At 39.3% G+C, this 16,549-nt stretch overlaps 1 protein-coding gene across 7 annotated transcripts in view; it reads right to left on the minus strand.

The window, feature by feature from the left end:
* carmil3 (capping protein regulator and myosin 1 linker 3) overlaps nt 1–15,324 on the minus strand; it is a 73,521-nt gene extending 58,197 nt beyond the window's left edge. For 6 of the 7 annotated variants that reach the window (XR_010532278.1, XR_010532277.1, XM_065267418.1 and 3 more), the window contains exons 1-2: nt 15,174–15,324; nt 13,309–13,403 (exon numbers count right to left, since the gene is read on the minus strand). Coding sequence is in view for 4 of the 7 variants with exons in the window: in XM_065267418.1 (XP_065123490.1) it covers nt 13,309–13,403; nt 15,174–15,231 (153 nt within the window). In the remaining 3 variants the exon portion in view is untranslated. The remainder of the gene's footprint in view (nt 1–13,308; nt 13,404–15,173) is intronic. The other variant, XM_065267434.2, reaches the window with a different exon arrangement.
* Between the last annotated feature and the right edge of the window lie 1,225 nt (nt 15,325–16,549).

The raw sequence follows: 16,549 nt of genomic DNA on the forward strand, positions 1-16,549 counted from the left end.
TCAATATTATCCTTTTTTTCCTACTATGGAAGCGAATGGGGCTCATGATCTGTTTCAATACAAACATTCCACAAAAGATCTTTCTTCTGTTTATCAGAATACATAATACATTTATACATGTTTGTAACAACATGAGGGTGTGAACATGATGACAGAATATTTGGGTGAACTATCCCTTTTTTAAAATGCTACAGTTTTGGAAGATTTGCAATAATACCAAATATTCTAAAACACCATGGGCCCTATCTTGCACCCAGCGCAATTGACTTTGTCAGTGACGCATGTATCATTCGTATTTTGCACCAGCGCACAGCAGGCTTTTCCCTCCACAGACGCACGTCGGCAAACTAGGGAATGAACTTGCGCTCCCTGGGCGGTTCAGCGCAAAAAAGGAGGCGTGTTGCGGCGCAAACCATCCCTGATGCTATTTTGCAGTTTCAAAAAACAATTGCGCCACTGACCAGAAAAAACTAGTCTAAAGTCAGTGGTGCGTTGCGCGTTGTTCATTATGCTATTTTAAGGGCGCATGCTTGACCATAATGTATAGCGTGCACAACGCGTACACACTTTGCTTATCTAATCTACACAGATGCAACATATTTTTTTTATATAAGTTATTTTTGCAAATCATAAATTGTTACTATAAAAAATAGTTTTTATTTGTGTGGCTGCGTTAAAAATTCTCATGCAAATAACGATTAAAATATTTTCATAAGTTTGTTGTGTGGCTGTATTACGTTTATTTTATGTAAATAATAATTAAAAATTTTCATAAGAAACCTTAATGTATGTGAACTTGATTTGTAAGTGTACTTTGGGGTTGGACTGCTTGTGTTTCTTGGCTTTCAGCGGTGAGGGGGACGCAGCGATGTCCTCTGTTGGCATCTGTGTAGAGGCAGATCCACCTCCCGTTACACGGCGTGCCCGATTTATGCTGGCAAGCTTTGGATTCCCCCGTCTCCTGACATCATTGTAGCGCTTGCGGCACAACGTCCTGGGCATGCCAGCTGATGAGACTGTGGCTATTTCCTCCCACGCCTGTTTAACCGACGCTGATTTGGGCGGGTTTCTCTCAGTCTTTGACTGCTCTTACAAGAACGTCGGTCTCCTCGGCTGTGAACTGCTCCTGGCGTGCGCCTGGTAAATCCGTTATAATAATAGCAACCCGCCATGGAACTTGCGCACTTGCGTTTAAAGGTAATGTTGGATGACGTTCTGATTGGTTTATTTGACGTTACGCCCAAACCACACCTATGAATAATGAACCTACTTCAGACCAACACCTTATTGATTTGCGCCTGGCGCAAGAGTTATTTCTCCTGCTGGGAAAATAGCAACAGCACCCAAGATCCACCCACAAAGTCACTTGCGCTTTGCGCTTCACACTTGCGTTTTAGATCGTTAAAATATGGCCCCATGTATGGTATCATAAAATTTTTTACATTTTTAATTATTATCTATTTGAAGAGCTCAGATGCAAAACTCACTAAGTGCATCTGACCTTTTCTTGTAAATAAGCATTTTAATCAGGCTGTTATGTTTAAGATCAATAATTTCACTTTAACAGCAATGAAAATGTTATAAGTCAGTAACTGAACTGAAATGCTTTACTTTTACAAATATCACTAAAGTCATTTTATTGGTATTTAACAATTTTACTGTCTTTCACTGCAAAACCCTCTAAACAACATGCAAAAATGTCCACTTGTAAAAAAATGTCGCTGGCACTCTTCACTGTCCTTTGTGAATAAAGATAAAATGATACAACCTTTAACGGAGTAAATAACTCATGCACTTTGATGTACACGTGCTGTCGTTCATCCAATTTGTCTTCCAGGTACTTAAATGATTTCGCTGAAAAATGGACTTTAAGTGATTCTTCCAAAAAAATTCTGAATGGCCTAAGGCCATGATTAAGCGGATTTAAAGTGAAAGTATTTGATAAATGTATAATACTTGCCGAGCGCATTCGATACATAACATTACCGTATTTTCCGGACTATAAGTCGCAACATTCAAAAATGCATTGTGTCCAACATCATCTTATGTGTACCCAGGAGAAATAATCAATTAAGGGTTTTTATCACAAAAATAAAAACAAAGTAATCGACAAAACGTTCTGTCCCTATAGCAGTCACAGCTTATGACAAAAAAATCTGATTTCCATAAAAAGTATTTTAATATAGTAAATAAACATCTACTATTATTTGTTGTCATCCATAGCAAGAACACAGTGTAAGATTCCTCCAGACAATACAAAGTGTTTACCAGCAATAACAGAAAATAATGGCGTAGCTGTCTTTTCAACCGAACCAAAAAGCGTAGCAGACATTATATAACAGCAACTGAAGACGTATAAAGTAACAATTTCTTCGGACCCAATGGCAAATCTACACTTTCACTAACAAGACTCAACATGACTAGTTTTTTGTTTGCTTACTTAAATATTACGTAACACAAATGGATTTATAAGAGCAGCTTTCTAAATAATGACTCTTTATTGAGTGCTATAACAAAGTACTGAGGCAACATGGTGATTTAACCGGTGTTGTGTACTAGACATGGAGAGAAAGATGGAAAAGTGTGAAGTCTGGGGACTTCATATAAAAAGCAGGGTTCCCACAGGACCTTGAAATGCTGGAAAGTTTGTGAATCTGGAGGAAAAAATTCAAGGCCCTGGGAAGTTTTTGAAAATATAAATACATAGATACAGGTCATTGAAGTGCTTGAATTTATTTTATGCAAAAAGTTTTCTGGGGAAAAATCCATATAATTCTATGTAGTGTAGGATAATATCATAATTTTTTTTAGCCTTTTAAGCACACATGCTAAACTGTAAATGCTTATATCTTCTGTTCTGTATGCGAATGTTTATTCATAACAAAATGCTTTTTTGCACAGTTGTGTTTGACTCATGAAAACGTCTCTGGTTATGCATGTAACTGTTGTTCCCTGAGAAGGGAACGAGACACTACGTCTCCCTTGCCAACTTCCTGCGTCCCTGTAATGCCGTCTTTGGCAATATTTCAGATAGCGATATACTTCCTGGCTCCCGCGTCACCCTGTCTTTGTCGTTAAGCCTCACTATTGGTTGAATTTGATATACACCTTCAGACGCACTTACCCCTGGAGGCATCCCTAAAGTGTCGGCGCAGTGACGCAGCGTGAGTTCCCTGGAAAGGGAACTGTAACAATGTATCTTAAAAGGTAACACAATGTAACCTTGCTCTTACTTGAAATGTGTCCCCACATTTAGTCCTTGAATTTGAGGGTATTAGACCTGGAAACTCCTTGAAAGGTCTTTGAATTTGAAGTTAACTAAGGTGTGGGAATCCTAAAAAAGGAGCACAGTTGTACTACATGTTAAGGGAGAGGATTACGAAAATTAAGTGTGTGAGAAATAGCACGGGCAAGTCAGGAGAGCCTCTTAATCTCATTCATAATTTAATATCTACATTAGCATATCTTCACACAGCTGTTGTGACTCACCTCACACCCTCAAAGCACCATCAAAAACACCTCCCTCCATCTAAACATCTCTCGCTCCATCTCACTTTTCTTTTTTCTCCAACATTCTCATGCTGTTCTGCTTTATTGTCCAATCTACTATGTATCCACTGAAATTCACTCGATTTCGTCATCTCCAACTTTTGTTTCTTTTTCATCCATTGTGGCCTTCCATCTTTGCAGCCCCCATTTATTGTAGGCCCCCTGCTTTCTAATTCTCTTTGCTTATTTAATTCTTTTTCGGCCCTGTCGCTTTCGATTCCTCAAGATCTCCTCGAATGTATTACTAATGGCACCCCACCAAGGAGAAACAAGAGAGATGGAGATCCCAGGTTTCTCCTTGATAAAGGACTCTCTTGTCTATTTTTGAGGTCCAAAGCTTAGAAGAAAGTTACTGATGCTTTGTTAGGGCAAAGAGAGCTAATCGTTGACCGAGAGCTACGCAGAGGCCTGTCTCAGAGACTGTTAGTCACATCATATCTCCATAACAGGTTGGATAAACTTCATTATACAAATACTTCCCTCAAGAAGAAGATGATGCAAGTGCGTGCAGAATAAAAACAGGCAGGAAAAGTCAGTTTGTGAGACAGAAAGCAGCTACTGTTCATCAAAGGAAGCAGACACAAAAGATCAGCATGCGAACACATTAATTATTAAAGCCCGCTGCTGTGTTCGGACCTGACCGACTTAGATTAACTGTGCCTGGATGTATTGGAGAGGGGGTACCCCTCAATTAAGGAGAAGCTGAAATAGATCAAAGATTGCCTAACACATTGCATGGGTGGGGCCCGTGGCTGATTTCATGGTAATGAATGCAGCCGTTAGGCTACGATGCACATTGCTCACCCTGCTGTCTAACGCAGACGGAAAACATCGTCCAGCATATAATGATATCAACATTAGTATTCGCTTTTGGATCCGAGCCCTGTTGATCAAGCATTTTTATAACTAAAAGCTATGGAGAGACAAAGCCGAATGTGCCTGGGTTTGGCTAGCATCCTCAAGTAGGGAGTCAGAGGTCATCCATGAGTAAGATGGCCACCCACCACATTCACTCATTACAGAGGAAAAATACACTTTCATCCGGTGATAACAGACAGCCAATCATAGGAGGAAAGAGAGGGTATGACTTTACTCTGTGGCTTTCATAGACCATTCAAGCCCGGAGAGATCAGACCTTCAACACTTGCTCTCAAAATCATCCGCTACCTCACTGCAGACATCAAAGAACGACAGATATGAGGATGTGTGTGAGGGAGGGCTGGGTTGTGTGTGTGTGGAAGGTTTATATTAATCGTAAGATGTCAGGGATCTGGCTTGACACTTCAAACACGGCCCATAATTCAAAGGATTGTTGGGGACAAGTCAACATCGTGCCCAGGAGACTCAAAAGGACCAGCGGTTTGCTCCAAATATGCCTCCTGCCTCTCCTTTTAGACATATCACATGCACAGGCTGCCCAAACCGTCTGCCTGCACACTGGTATCATTGCCTAAGACGGACCCAGTTCGCCTGTCAGGCTGTGCAAGGGGAAGGAAGAGCATGCGTCTATTCCCGCTGCGAATCTGCATCTTAACTTGACTGAACTTGAGATACGGACAGATCAGAGGAATAAAGAGTGAGAAACTGAAGCATATGGGAGGATAGAAAAAAGATGTATAAGGACTAAAATGCTGTATGACTGAGATTTACTAATGATTAAAAGGCACTGCCAGAAATGAAAGGCACTCATGAAATCTTTAAAGAAAGCAAAAGAAAGAAAGCATTTGGGGTAACTTTTTCTAATAAGAAAATATATTTGTTATTTATCTATTAAACCATGGGGCTGTTGAATGCTTTATTCTGATTGGTTGAGAAATCCTGATAACATTTGCATTCCAAACTATGAGAGCATCTTAAGCATGCAACCCTTGACAGAGCTGACAAATATCGCGTTATTTCCTAAGGGTTTGTGTACACCAAAACTTTTAAACGCGGCTGAAATCGCCTGGACAACGCCGAATGCCAGCTGTTTTTCAGCTGAGTGGCCGTTTTCTTCAGCTAAGCGCTTTGGTAGCTCTGATACGTCAGCTGTGAGCCGGTTGGTTCCTGTGATACTTGTCCCGCCCCTCCTCCACTGTGATTGGACGGCCACGTGAGAACTGACATTGACGAGCGGTGCTTTTCATCCAAAGTTGAACATTTTTCAACTCTCGGTGCCCTTAGGGGCTGGACACACCAAAGCTTTTATGCCCGCGGCCGGCGCATGTTTTCAATAGTTTCCAATGGAAGCTCTGCGTTTTTCAAATAGGCCAGCAGCTAGCGGTTTTCTTCCGCGCTGAAAACCGGCGCCCGGCGGTTTTTCCACGCTCAGCGCTGAGCACCGAGAGTTGAAAAATTTTCAACTTTGGAAGAAAATCTCTGCTCGTCAATGTCAGTTCTCACGCGGCCGTCCAATCACAGTGGAGGTGGGGCGGGACAAGTATCACAACAACCAACCGTCTCACAGCTGACGTATCAGAGCTACCAAAGCGCTTAGCTGAAGAAAGCTGGCACTCAGCTGAAAAACAGCTGGCATTTGGCGTTGTCCAGGCGTTTTCAGCCGCGTTTAAAAGTTTTGGTGTACACAACCCCTTACCGTTTTGCGCGTATAGGTCCGGAAAGCTGTTTTCAACCATGATAAGTAAATTCCTAAATCAGCCTTTTTTTTCTAATAACACCTTGTGTTTCTCTTTTCATTTGTTAAAATACTAACAAACTACAGGTTATTTAGTGCTCTAACACATCCTGAAATTTGACTTCTCAGAGTTTTTCAAAATAAATAAATCGGATTGAAATGTCAGGAGTTCCTGTCGGGACGAAAGTAACACTTGTTAATTTTGTCCCACTGCTAATACTGTTGTATATGTTGAAAATTTATATTATTCTAATTTAATTTGATTTATTTTATAGTGTTCAAACTGTTGAATTTGAATTTTGAACAACAATTCAAGTTTGTACTGTCAGGTTCCTTTTAAAACATTTGATAAAACAGAAATTTAAAATGAAAACGTAATTTCTTTTGTTTGCAAAGATAAATGACAAAATATGTTTGCAGTTACATATAAACAAGGTCATAGTCATGTATGTTTACTAAAAACAAGTATAACACAAAAATCTATTTGTTATGTTGTGTTACGTTTGACACAACTTTGTGTTACTTTCGTCCCAGCTGACAGGGTCAAAAGTAACAATGTGCTACTTATGTTTGAAGTAAAATTATATTGAAGTCGTTTAACATTTGTTCAAACTTTCACCTGGTATTGATAGACCACACTTGTGAGTTTTTGACCACAGCAAAAATATATCTCTGTCTAAAACAGTATCTTTTAAAATTATTTTTTTCTGAAAAATTGTACTTTCGCCCCTGCACTCCCCTACATACTGCTTTGACGGACCAAACTTGAGCAAATATTAGCAAATATTTTGAGCATAAAGTCAACTAACCTAAATACATATATGGCTTTTAGTTCTTAAATGATTTTGTTCCTAGGGCTGGGTATTGGCAAGGGCCTCACGGTACGATACATGGTTCATGGTGCAATTTGTCATGATACAATACGATGCATTGCATGTTGCGATACATTGCAATACTTTTTCTTTTTTCATATCAAAAATGTAAAAAAATAGAGCTGACTTTTTTAAAAACTTTTTTTAAAAGCCAAAGTGCTTCCACACGTCGAATTTTAAAAGCTGCAGGTGTTTTTAAATTTTCTGGCATTTTCTCACTCCCGCTAACTTCTGAGACATTGGCCGAATGGCCGTATATGACAGACAACTGGACAGCGACAACTACAGCAGTGGCGGAGGAGGTCGTTTGAAGCACACAGAGGGATTTGATGGGTTTTTAAAAATATCAATTGTAGAGATTGAAATATCGAGTGAAAAAATGTATCACGATAGTTAACTGTATTGATATTTTTGCACAGCCGTATTTGTTCCTAAAGGTGGACACAAATCAAAGAGACAGTGCACTTTTTGTATGGCTTATAATTTTATATAATTTATCACACTACATGTTATGAAAATAATTCCAGATCTTAGTGATTTTGAGTCATTTTGCTTTTGTTATTGCGGTTATATTACTGTGGAGGTTTATTGAGGATCGTCTGTAACCACCTTGCTACCTTGGGTGTGCATTATTTTGTAATTATTTAATGGCCATCATCAATTATTCCTTACATACAACTTTTAAACTTTTTTGAGATTCATGAGATATTTATCCTGTTTTTAGTTTAAAAGCTTAATTTAGTCTATCAACAGACCACATTACAACCATTTACAATCTTTTTTATGTCAAAATAATAAAAAAACAGCTGAGCACAGCCAACGCTATCTCTTGGCAATTCGTATGTATTCATTCATACATTTTTGTACAGTTTGCCTTGACTCCTGTGACTTTGGGGTAAGGAGCGGGTCATTATTGTTTTTTTATGATAATCGTACTTTTTTGAACGATTAACTTTGTACAAATTCATACGAATTAGCCATTTGTAAAATATTGGAAAATACAAGAACTCCTGTGAGATCAGGCTGGCACAGCAGGCATAATGATGGTCACAGATGGATACCTTTAATATAACTGAGCTGAATGCTTAATAAAACGGTAATATAATGATTCAAGCAATTGCAAGTTAATCTCGATTCGCACGTTAACTATGAACCGCCACAGAGAAACTTATCACGACCATATCTGATTACTTTCTTGCCAACTCCTGTATCTCACTCTTTCCCAAATTCGATCTGGATTAGTCTTGGCAGCCACATTACCTCTGCCTGACTGCAGTGACCCCCTCCAACAATCATTGGCTTTGAATGTCTCTACAGGTTATGCCAGCATTGCTGACTTCCCTTAAGCAACTCGACTTACATGTCCTAACATTATTCTAGCTCTAGTATCAGGATGCAGTAATTGTACAATTTTTAGATACTTTTGAGACCATAACATCATGTGATGCATTCATAATTCTTGTTAGTTTAACAGTTTGAGCTCATTACTGCAAGCAATGCATCCATAATTCTTATTCGGTTTTTAATTAAACAGAACTAAAGAGACTGAATAACGATGAGTCATATCCAAAAACAGTCAGAAACTTATTCACAATACTACTGCACATTCACCACGTTTGCAAAATGCATCGCCTGCAACTAAACAACGAATAGAGGGCACAAGTCAGTCTTAATGTATTCTCAAACAATCTTTAACGAAACGTCTATAAAAATACTTAATCTGAATCTAAGTATGCCATTTTTGCAAAGAAAAGAATGGTTCTGCTTGGGTAAGGTCACCTCTCCGCCCCAATAAAGCCATTCGGCTTTGGTTCAACAAAGTGATCACGTCAGTCACAGCGGCGATCATAGGCGTAATTGGCCTATTATTCTACTGGAGACGTAAAACTGAAGCGACAGGCTGAGGTAAATAATTGAAGTGAAAGAAAAGGCGACATTTGTGGCTTCAAAACAACCGATTTCCTCTTCTGCCCCCAACCCCCTTTCAGTGCCCCCTCTCATGAGCCTCTCCCTGGTGTGTTCTTGTTCACCAAGTCAAGCTTTTATCCTCTCCTCTATTCCTACATCACACAATCCTTCTCTGCTGTGGGGCCGCAAAATATTTGTGTGAGTGTGCGTGTGTGTTTATGTACACAAGGCAAGGTAGTGTGATCTCTGAGTGGATGTGTATGAAAGGTAGTGTGTTTTGAGCAATATTTGAAGCACTGTGGCTTGGGGCTTTGCACTGATGTCTTGCTGAGAGTCCCATACAGCGGGGCCAGTGATGTGCATGCATTTGTGAGTCTGGATTGATGTGCAGATGAGGGAGGGTGTGTTAGTAGGCTGGTATGCAGTTGGCATACCACCACACACACACAAAGACCCCTGGGGTAAAAGAGCAAAAAGTGACAGACCGTGAGCAAAAATCCCAACACATAGAAAAAAAGGCCTGAAGGTGTGTGTATATGTTAGTATCTATGAAAATCTTTGCACTGCAAATGTCTGAATTTAAAACAATTTAACTAAATTAAATACATTTATACAAACTGCTTATTGGTGCACGTGACAGAAGTGCATTTAGAAAAAAATTTCATACAGTAGTGGTCATAAATGATGTCCAGGGTGGACATTTGGACAATATTTGCTTTAAATGTCCCCTCAGATTAGATTATACGATTAAAATATGCGGTGTATGGTACAAAATGTACATTTAAGGAATTAAATAGACAAGTTAATTTTGCAAAAAAACCTAATCAGAATATTAGGAAATCTGGGTTTTAATCGAATAAAAAATGCGTACAAAAATAAAAAGCAAACATTGACAAAGTTTCATCTGTTATTAATATTTATTATACGGCTCTTTGGAATGTTTGATTCTGATTGGCCATTCGGGACATTTGCAGATTTGTTATTCCTAGATTAAAACAGCTTAAAACTCACACAGTAACCTGGATGCTGGAAATCATTTTGATTTACCAAAAAATGTTTGAGTATCGTCTGAACCAGTTTAATCCGCTTACCCGCTTCCTATCCCTACCGTGTCTATATATATAAATATTAATTTCTCCCTAGGGTTTTTTGTCCTTCTAGGAGTTTTTCCCACCGGGTTTTCTCCTAGGGGGTTTTTTAGTCCCAGGGAGAGTCAGACAACTTTGGCTTAACTTAGCACTTTATTGTATAAGTTACATTATTAATACGCTCGCTTGTACGGTTTATCCTTAGCCGCTATATTCTACTTCTTATACTATCTATTGATTTTCAGTGTTCTCCTCTACATCTACTCATGTAAAGCTGCTTTGCAACAATTAACAATTGTGAAAAGCGCTATATAAATAAAATTGAATTGAATTGAACAGATACAGTTTAATATTACACAAAAATGTAATATAATTATCCCTGTGTCCCAATCTGTAAACAAAACACACAACCTAAAAGGGTTGTTCCTATTCTTGTAATGAGTAATAGGTGTGTTTTCGGCGTAACGTGCAATAAACCAACAAGAGTCTCATCTCCCATCCCCTTTAAAAGCCAGTTGCGCTGGCGCCATGCCGATTCCCTATCTAGATGGCGGAATTTGTAAATTGAAAAACTAAACCGAAGAAGAAGACCCATACTTTAAGATTAATGTTAAAAATCTGTGTTGTTTTAATTTGTATTGAAATTGTTATTTTTTGTATTAAAATCTTTAAAAGTAATTTTCTTTCAGTCATGGAAGTAAAAATAGCAGGTTAATTGCAAATGTATAGCCTACATGATCAGTGTAATCTCAAAAAATAATAAATATTTAAGAAAAGGTTTGTAGTCTAAAAATACTTTATTTGTAACAAACAAAAAAAAAAGAATTTACAAGTGTGTAAAGAGACGAAACCTTTCAGCACTCGTACAGCGACATTAGTGAAAAGCATTACTTAAAAAGGTTCTCTTCTAACGTCTCGTAATCGGTCCTTGTTTATGTCCAAGAGACTCGATAATAATATTTTACATTTCAAAAACACATTTGTGTGCTGCTGCGCATCCATGTGTGTGATAAGCAAACGTTTCCGTTTACAGGCGCATAACACTGATTCGCTCACTAAATAACAAAAACAATATTGTGGCATTGACTTTAGCCTATGTTTTAGTTGGTCAAAGACATAGTCTATTTTAGTTGCCTTAAAACGCACCTCGTTTTCAGACCACCATTTGCTATTTAAACAACGTGGCGCTAAACGTGAAAGTGCTAATTGCGCCAGGTTGAAATTAGCAAAGGACACTTGTGTCGCGCATTGCGCCGGGTGTATGATAGAGCCCCACAGCATTGTCTAGGCAACATTCGTCACTTCCGTTTCGCATAAGCATGTCCCAGTGTCCAAACTGGGTTGTTTTGCACTCAAAAGTAGGACTTTCCCAGGGCAAATGCAGTACATACTATTAGCTTTAAGCTTTTATAAACATATATGACATTATATTTACAAATGATTCAACCAAATAGCATCTGAATGACCGAAAATAAACAGTTTTTCTCAAGTAAGTTCTGCAAAATGTAATGTTCCTTACCTTACTTAGGAGGTAAAAACTGTGTAATAAGCAGGATAATGTAAAGGCAGTCGGTTGTAGTCATAAATAGGCAAATTCAGTGTGATATAAGACCCTCCGCTTCGCATCAGGTCCTGATCACACTGTCAGGATTGTTTCTGCGATAACAACTGGCTGCCTATACATTATCCCTTACTTACTGATCCCCTTTTGTGGTAATGTTTTATAGTCATTGTCCGGGGCAATGTCTTTATAAAATCGTGTTGTGTGTTTTTTTTTGCCGAGCCTCCTTAAAGTCTCCTCAAAGCTGAGCTTCAGTTATACTTCAAACACAGCATCCAAAATGTTTAACGAATAATTTATAAAACATTTTGGATAAAGAGCGAAACATTTCACTTGTTCAAAGTTGGACGCAACTTTTGGCCACTACTGTACATGACTAAAACAACTCTAACATTTGCAATTCTGTTTGGTGATGCTAGAAATTACAACAGATTTAAATATGTTTTGGTCAACCAATCAACAGTCACAAGCACATTAAACTACAAAAAAAACTTGACACAATCTGACAGATCGAAGAAGCAGATCTGAGCAATGCAAGAAGTGCCAAGTACAGAATGGTTACAGAAAAAGCTAAAGGAAAGAGGGGTCTAAAAGAGACGAGAGACCGGAGGGGGAGGGCTGAATAAGACGCTAATAGATATGGACAGACTCGAAAAGAGGAAGAGAAACATAAAAGCGAAAGACAGAAAAAGACACATGAAGTGGCAGAAAGGTGTAGAGGTTAGAAACGGGTCAACTATTCCATTAAACAGAAGCAGAGAATTGAGTTTGTCTAACTCTTTGTCAACACTGGTCCGTTGACACTCACAGGAAATAAGTTGGATGCCCCTTCTAAGAGTCTGTCACCTTCCCGACTCTCTTTTAGTGCCTGTGTGAATGCATCTTGATCTTGATGATTAATTGTGTTTTGTGGCTCCCTGGCATTTTAAGTCTCCGGCTCCTTTCAGTGCTCTAAGAGTGGCACACACAAACAGGCATTCGCATGCCACCTTTGCTCTCGCCCATCTCACACACTACCTTCAAAGTCTGTCTCACACTGTCATTCCCACAACGCTGAGATACAATGGCCACAGTAATGCACACAGCTCAGCAGGGGTCTAGTCTTCAACAATTTGTGTTTGTGTGTGTGCGCGCACCGTAACACTTACATTGCTTTTATTATTGATTCCATGGCCCATTCTCCAAATGGACTTGGCAAAAACAACCCAAGCAGCAGGCAGTAAACACAGCACACCATTACAACCGAGGAAAGGTTAAAGTCTTAGGCTCATTGTTTTTGTTATCGATGCATAATAGTAGCCCAAGGTAAAGGGGCAAAGTGGATGCACACATTTGCCCAACGCTGATGGATTTTTAAGGATGAACCACAACAAACATGATAGCTGGAGGGTGTGTTGTCCTTTTCACTATACACATTAACCCCCCACTTATGGGAAAAAGATTGTATCCATCACTTATTAAGAAATAATCATTTGTTATGCTTTGCCAGGGTTAGGTGACGGGGTAAACTTATAACTTTAGGACCAAGTGGAAGCCTGTGCTGATGGGATGCTTGGACTGAACAGGCATATCTGACTCCAGCTTGCACCTGCTTAAATCAGCCAGGTCTACTGGGCCAGTGTTACATCATCTAATTAATATTCATGAGCAGAGCTCATAATGACGCCACCCTCTTTTCACCGGGGTAAGACAGTGAAGATAAATATAATGTCTTACCAGAATTCGATCTTCGGACTTGCCACTCTTGTTCTCTACTTTGATAGCTCTCACTAACTTGATTGACGTTTTATCAATGATTCGTCTGATGCTGTCTGCAAAATAGAAAGACAAGCCATTAACAACCAGAGACTCTCTCTCTCTCTCTCTCTCTCTCTCTCTCTCTCTCACACACACACACACACACACACACAAGAATATTTTCATTCCCATATGCTTATTTTTACACCTTGTCCACTTGTGTAGGTGGTCTCTGCGTGAGCATCCCTTATATACAAACAGCAAAGCAGCACACAAACAAAAAGCATCTCAAGGTGTCCTTTAAACAAACATGTGAAATAAAATCGAAACTCTAATGCTGTTTCTGTGGCTTCACATCTGATCTCGTTCCAAGAATTTCCACTTTATACTTTTACCAAGAGAAATGACAGAGTGAGCAAAGGAAAGATCAAAGTAAGACAAACAAGCAGACAGTTAATTCAGTCGCAATCAACTTTAATCTGCATAAGACCCGATCACGAAATCCTGGCATGTCCGACTGATGCTAAGAAGAGCGCAGGGCCAAACCAAAGCACATGTTTCCATTACAGTGAGTCACAGAGGGATAAATCAATGGGTAAAAGGGGTAGGCATATGCAAATGTTAACGAGGATAGAAGAGATGAAAAGAAAGAAAAACTAATGGTGTAGGAGTGAGATCGAGATCAGATGAAAGACGTGTTGCTGAGAAAGAGAAAGAGAGAGAGAGTGCAACACATATACCACACTTGAGATTTTGCCAAACTCCCCTTTTTATTGGGGATGCAAAGCTGGCTGTGTTCTAGCAGCACAGCATGTCTCCACCTACCACATAACATAACAAGGCACAATGAGTTATGTGCACTCATGATAGGGTTAAGTCAAGTATATAGCAAATTAAATGTAACCATGCTGTATGGTAGAAAGTTATTTTAGGTGCTTTAACAGTGTACATGTGTTAAAAAGTATGTAATATAGTCTTTCTCTTTATGAGGTCTGCATGACAGTTTTTGGCATTACAAATTAAATACTCGAACATTATTATTATTAATGTAACAATGTACAATATTATTATATTGTAACTAAACGCAATTATAGAGACAGACAGACAGATAGAGAGAGAGAGAGAGAGAGAGAGAGAGAGAGAGAGAGAGAGAGAGAGAGAGACGCGAGGGGGGAGAAAGCGGGACAGTAAATACTGGGTTAGTAATAGGGATTAATTACCAAAGGAAGATAATAATGTGTGAGGGTAATTAACTCTGAGAGAGCTCCAAATGTCAAACTGCTAGTGTGCTCAGTCAGTGTGTGTCAGTAAGTGCGAGGATGCATCACCGTGGGCAAAAATGATGACGGTCTCTAAGTGTGTAGCACGCGTGTGTTCAGTCAGCCTCACAAACACAAATCGCGAATGTGACTGATGTGTATCAGTCTTTCTGCGAACTTGCGTCAGCAGCAATACTTAAATGTGACAAATGCTGAAAGTAAGTCATATATATCTGAGACACATCAAAGAGGAGACACTAGCTAGCCCCCATACACACGCGCCCGTGCGCACGCAAACACCGCAAACGCGCACGCACAGGATATCAACGGATCGATTAGCACAGATTTGGTTCTGAGATGTAAACGGGCGACAACAAAACCGCCATAAGCACAAATATGTATTTTCACCGTTAATATTATTTACATATTCAAAAATCAACCAGCATATTAAACAATTCATGTTGATTTCAAACCACTAAACGCACAGCGACGGACGCGAGCACAAACGCGCTGAACAAATCACACGATGCGCGAACAGAATGTCAGGTACGAGTACAAAAAAACGAGCTTTCGGGTTTTATTCACCTGTCATTTCCCGGCTCACTGTGACAAAAGCAGCCGCGATGGTGTCTTTCGATGCCATGCCGTCCAGCGCCCCTCTCCTCTTCCTTATCCTTATCAAGCAGGAGCGGCTGTAACGCGCGCGCTCTCTCTCTCCCCCAGCCGATGCCTATAAACATATCATACTGAAGAGAGCCAGCGAGGGGAGGAGGGCATCCGAGAGGAGTTCACACACAAACTGTGCATACATGTAAAGTCATGAATAAATAATGAAAGATAACAAACATGAGTCAACCATTTGATCTTGACCACCACCAAATAAAAATCTAGCAATGCACGTGATGACGATATATATATATGCAACATATCATGTCAGTGTGTAGTGGCGACGTATAGTATATCCTATGTTGTAAAGTTGTACTTTGCAGTATTTTTTAAAGTATTATACAATATAAACACAATGGCAGACAAATATAGTTATAATCATGGGCTAAGGAACATCAAAGTTTTTTTAATTTGATTTAAAAGCATTGATTTCAATCATAGTCAGTCAATATTAAATATATCATGGTTATATTCACAGAATCTTCTTTATATGTAGGATGATTTCATGTAGAAAACAGTAAATCACAATAAAATGACTTAAGCTGGGTTTTCAGATTGGGTCACATATATTAGAACCAACGTAACGACATCTAACTATTGTACCCTGTTGCTGAAAACATTTTGGTTTCACATACAGAAAACCAGCAGATGCAAGAAAGTCTTGCACCTTGTTAGCAGAGTGAGACATCTAAGCATCTGCCTCCTGGGAAGAATCCTTTTCTCCTGTTTTTATTCCGTACAGTGACTCAGTTTTAAAAATCAGTATTTATAGAGACCAGTGACAGCATCCTTGGAAGGGAGTGAAACGTTTCATACATAATAGGGTATTTTAAAATTCTTGTCACTCATAAAAGGATGACACAGGCAGCAAATGGTGTCTGTGATTGGATAGAACTGTAAGTGGGTTATTGCCATCCTTCCATCTACACACATCTCATGTGTTTTTCTATTGCAGTGCCAATGCTTGCTCTGGTTAAAATCGTGTCTGCCCTACACTTACCCCTAGGATACTTCTGAGAGTGCAGGGGGAAGGGCAGGAGATAACTGGCTTTTGTGCTGTCCCATACCTCAAGGGCCTGCATATCTACTCAATGAAATTGTGTATTAAGAGAGTTGGTGCATTTGTGTATCTTCAAGAGATTCAAGTTTTTTGGAGATCCACCCTAGCGAAGAGTTTTGTTTGACTGCAAGTTTTTAGTGAACCCAAAACTTGTGATTAGCTGGTTCAGGTGTGCTTTATTAGGGTTAGATCTATATCAGCACTGTAAAAAAAACTTGCAACATGAAGTTAAAGC

This window comes from Paramisgurnus dabryanus, chromosome 6, assembly GCF_030506205.2.
Source record: "Paramisgurnus dabryanus chromosome 6, PD_genome_1.1, whole genome shotgun sequence".
In the NCBI taxonomy this organism is placed as follows: domain Eukaryota; kingdom Metazoa; phylum Chordata; class Actinopteri; order Cypriniformes; family Cobitidae; genus Paramisgurnus; species Paramisgurnus dabryanus.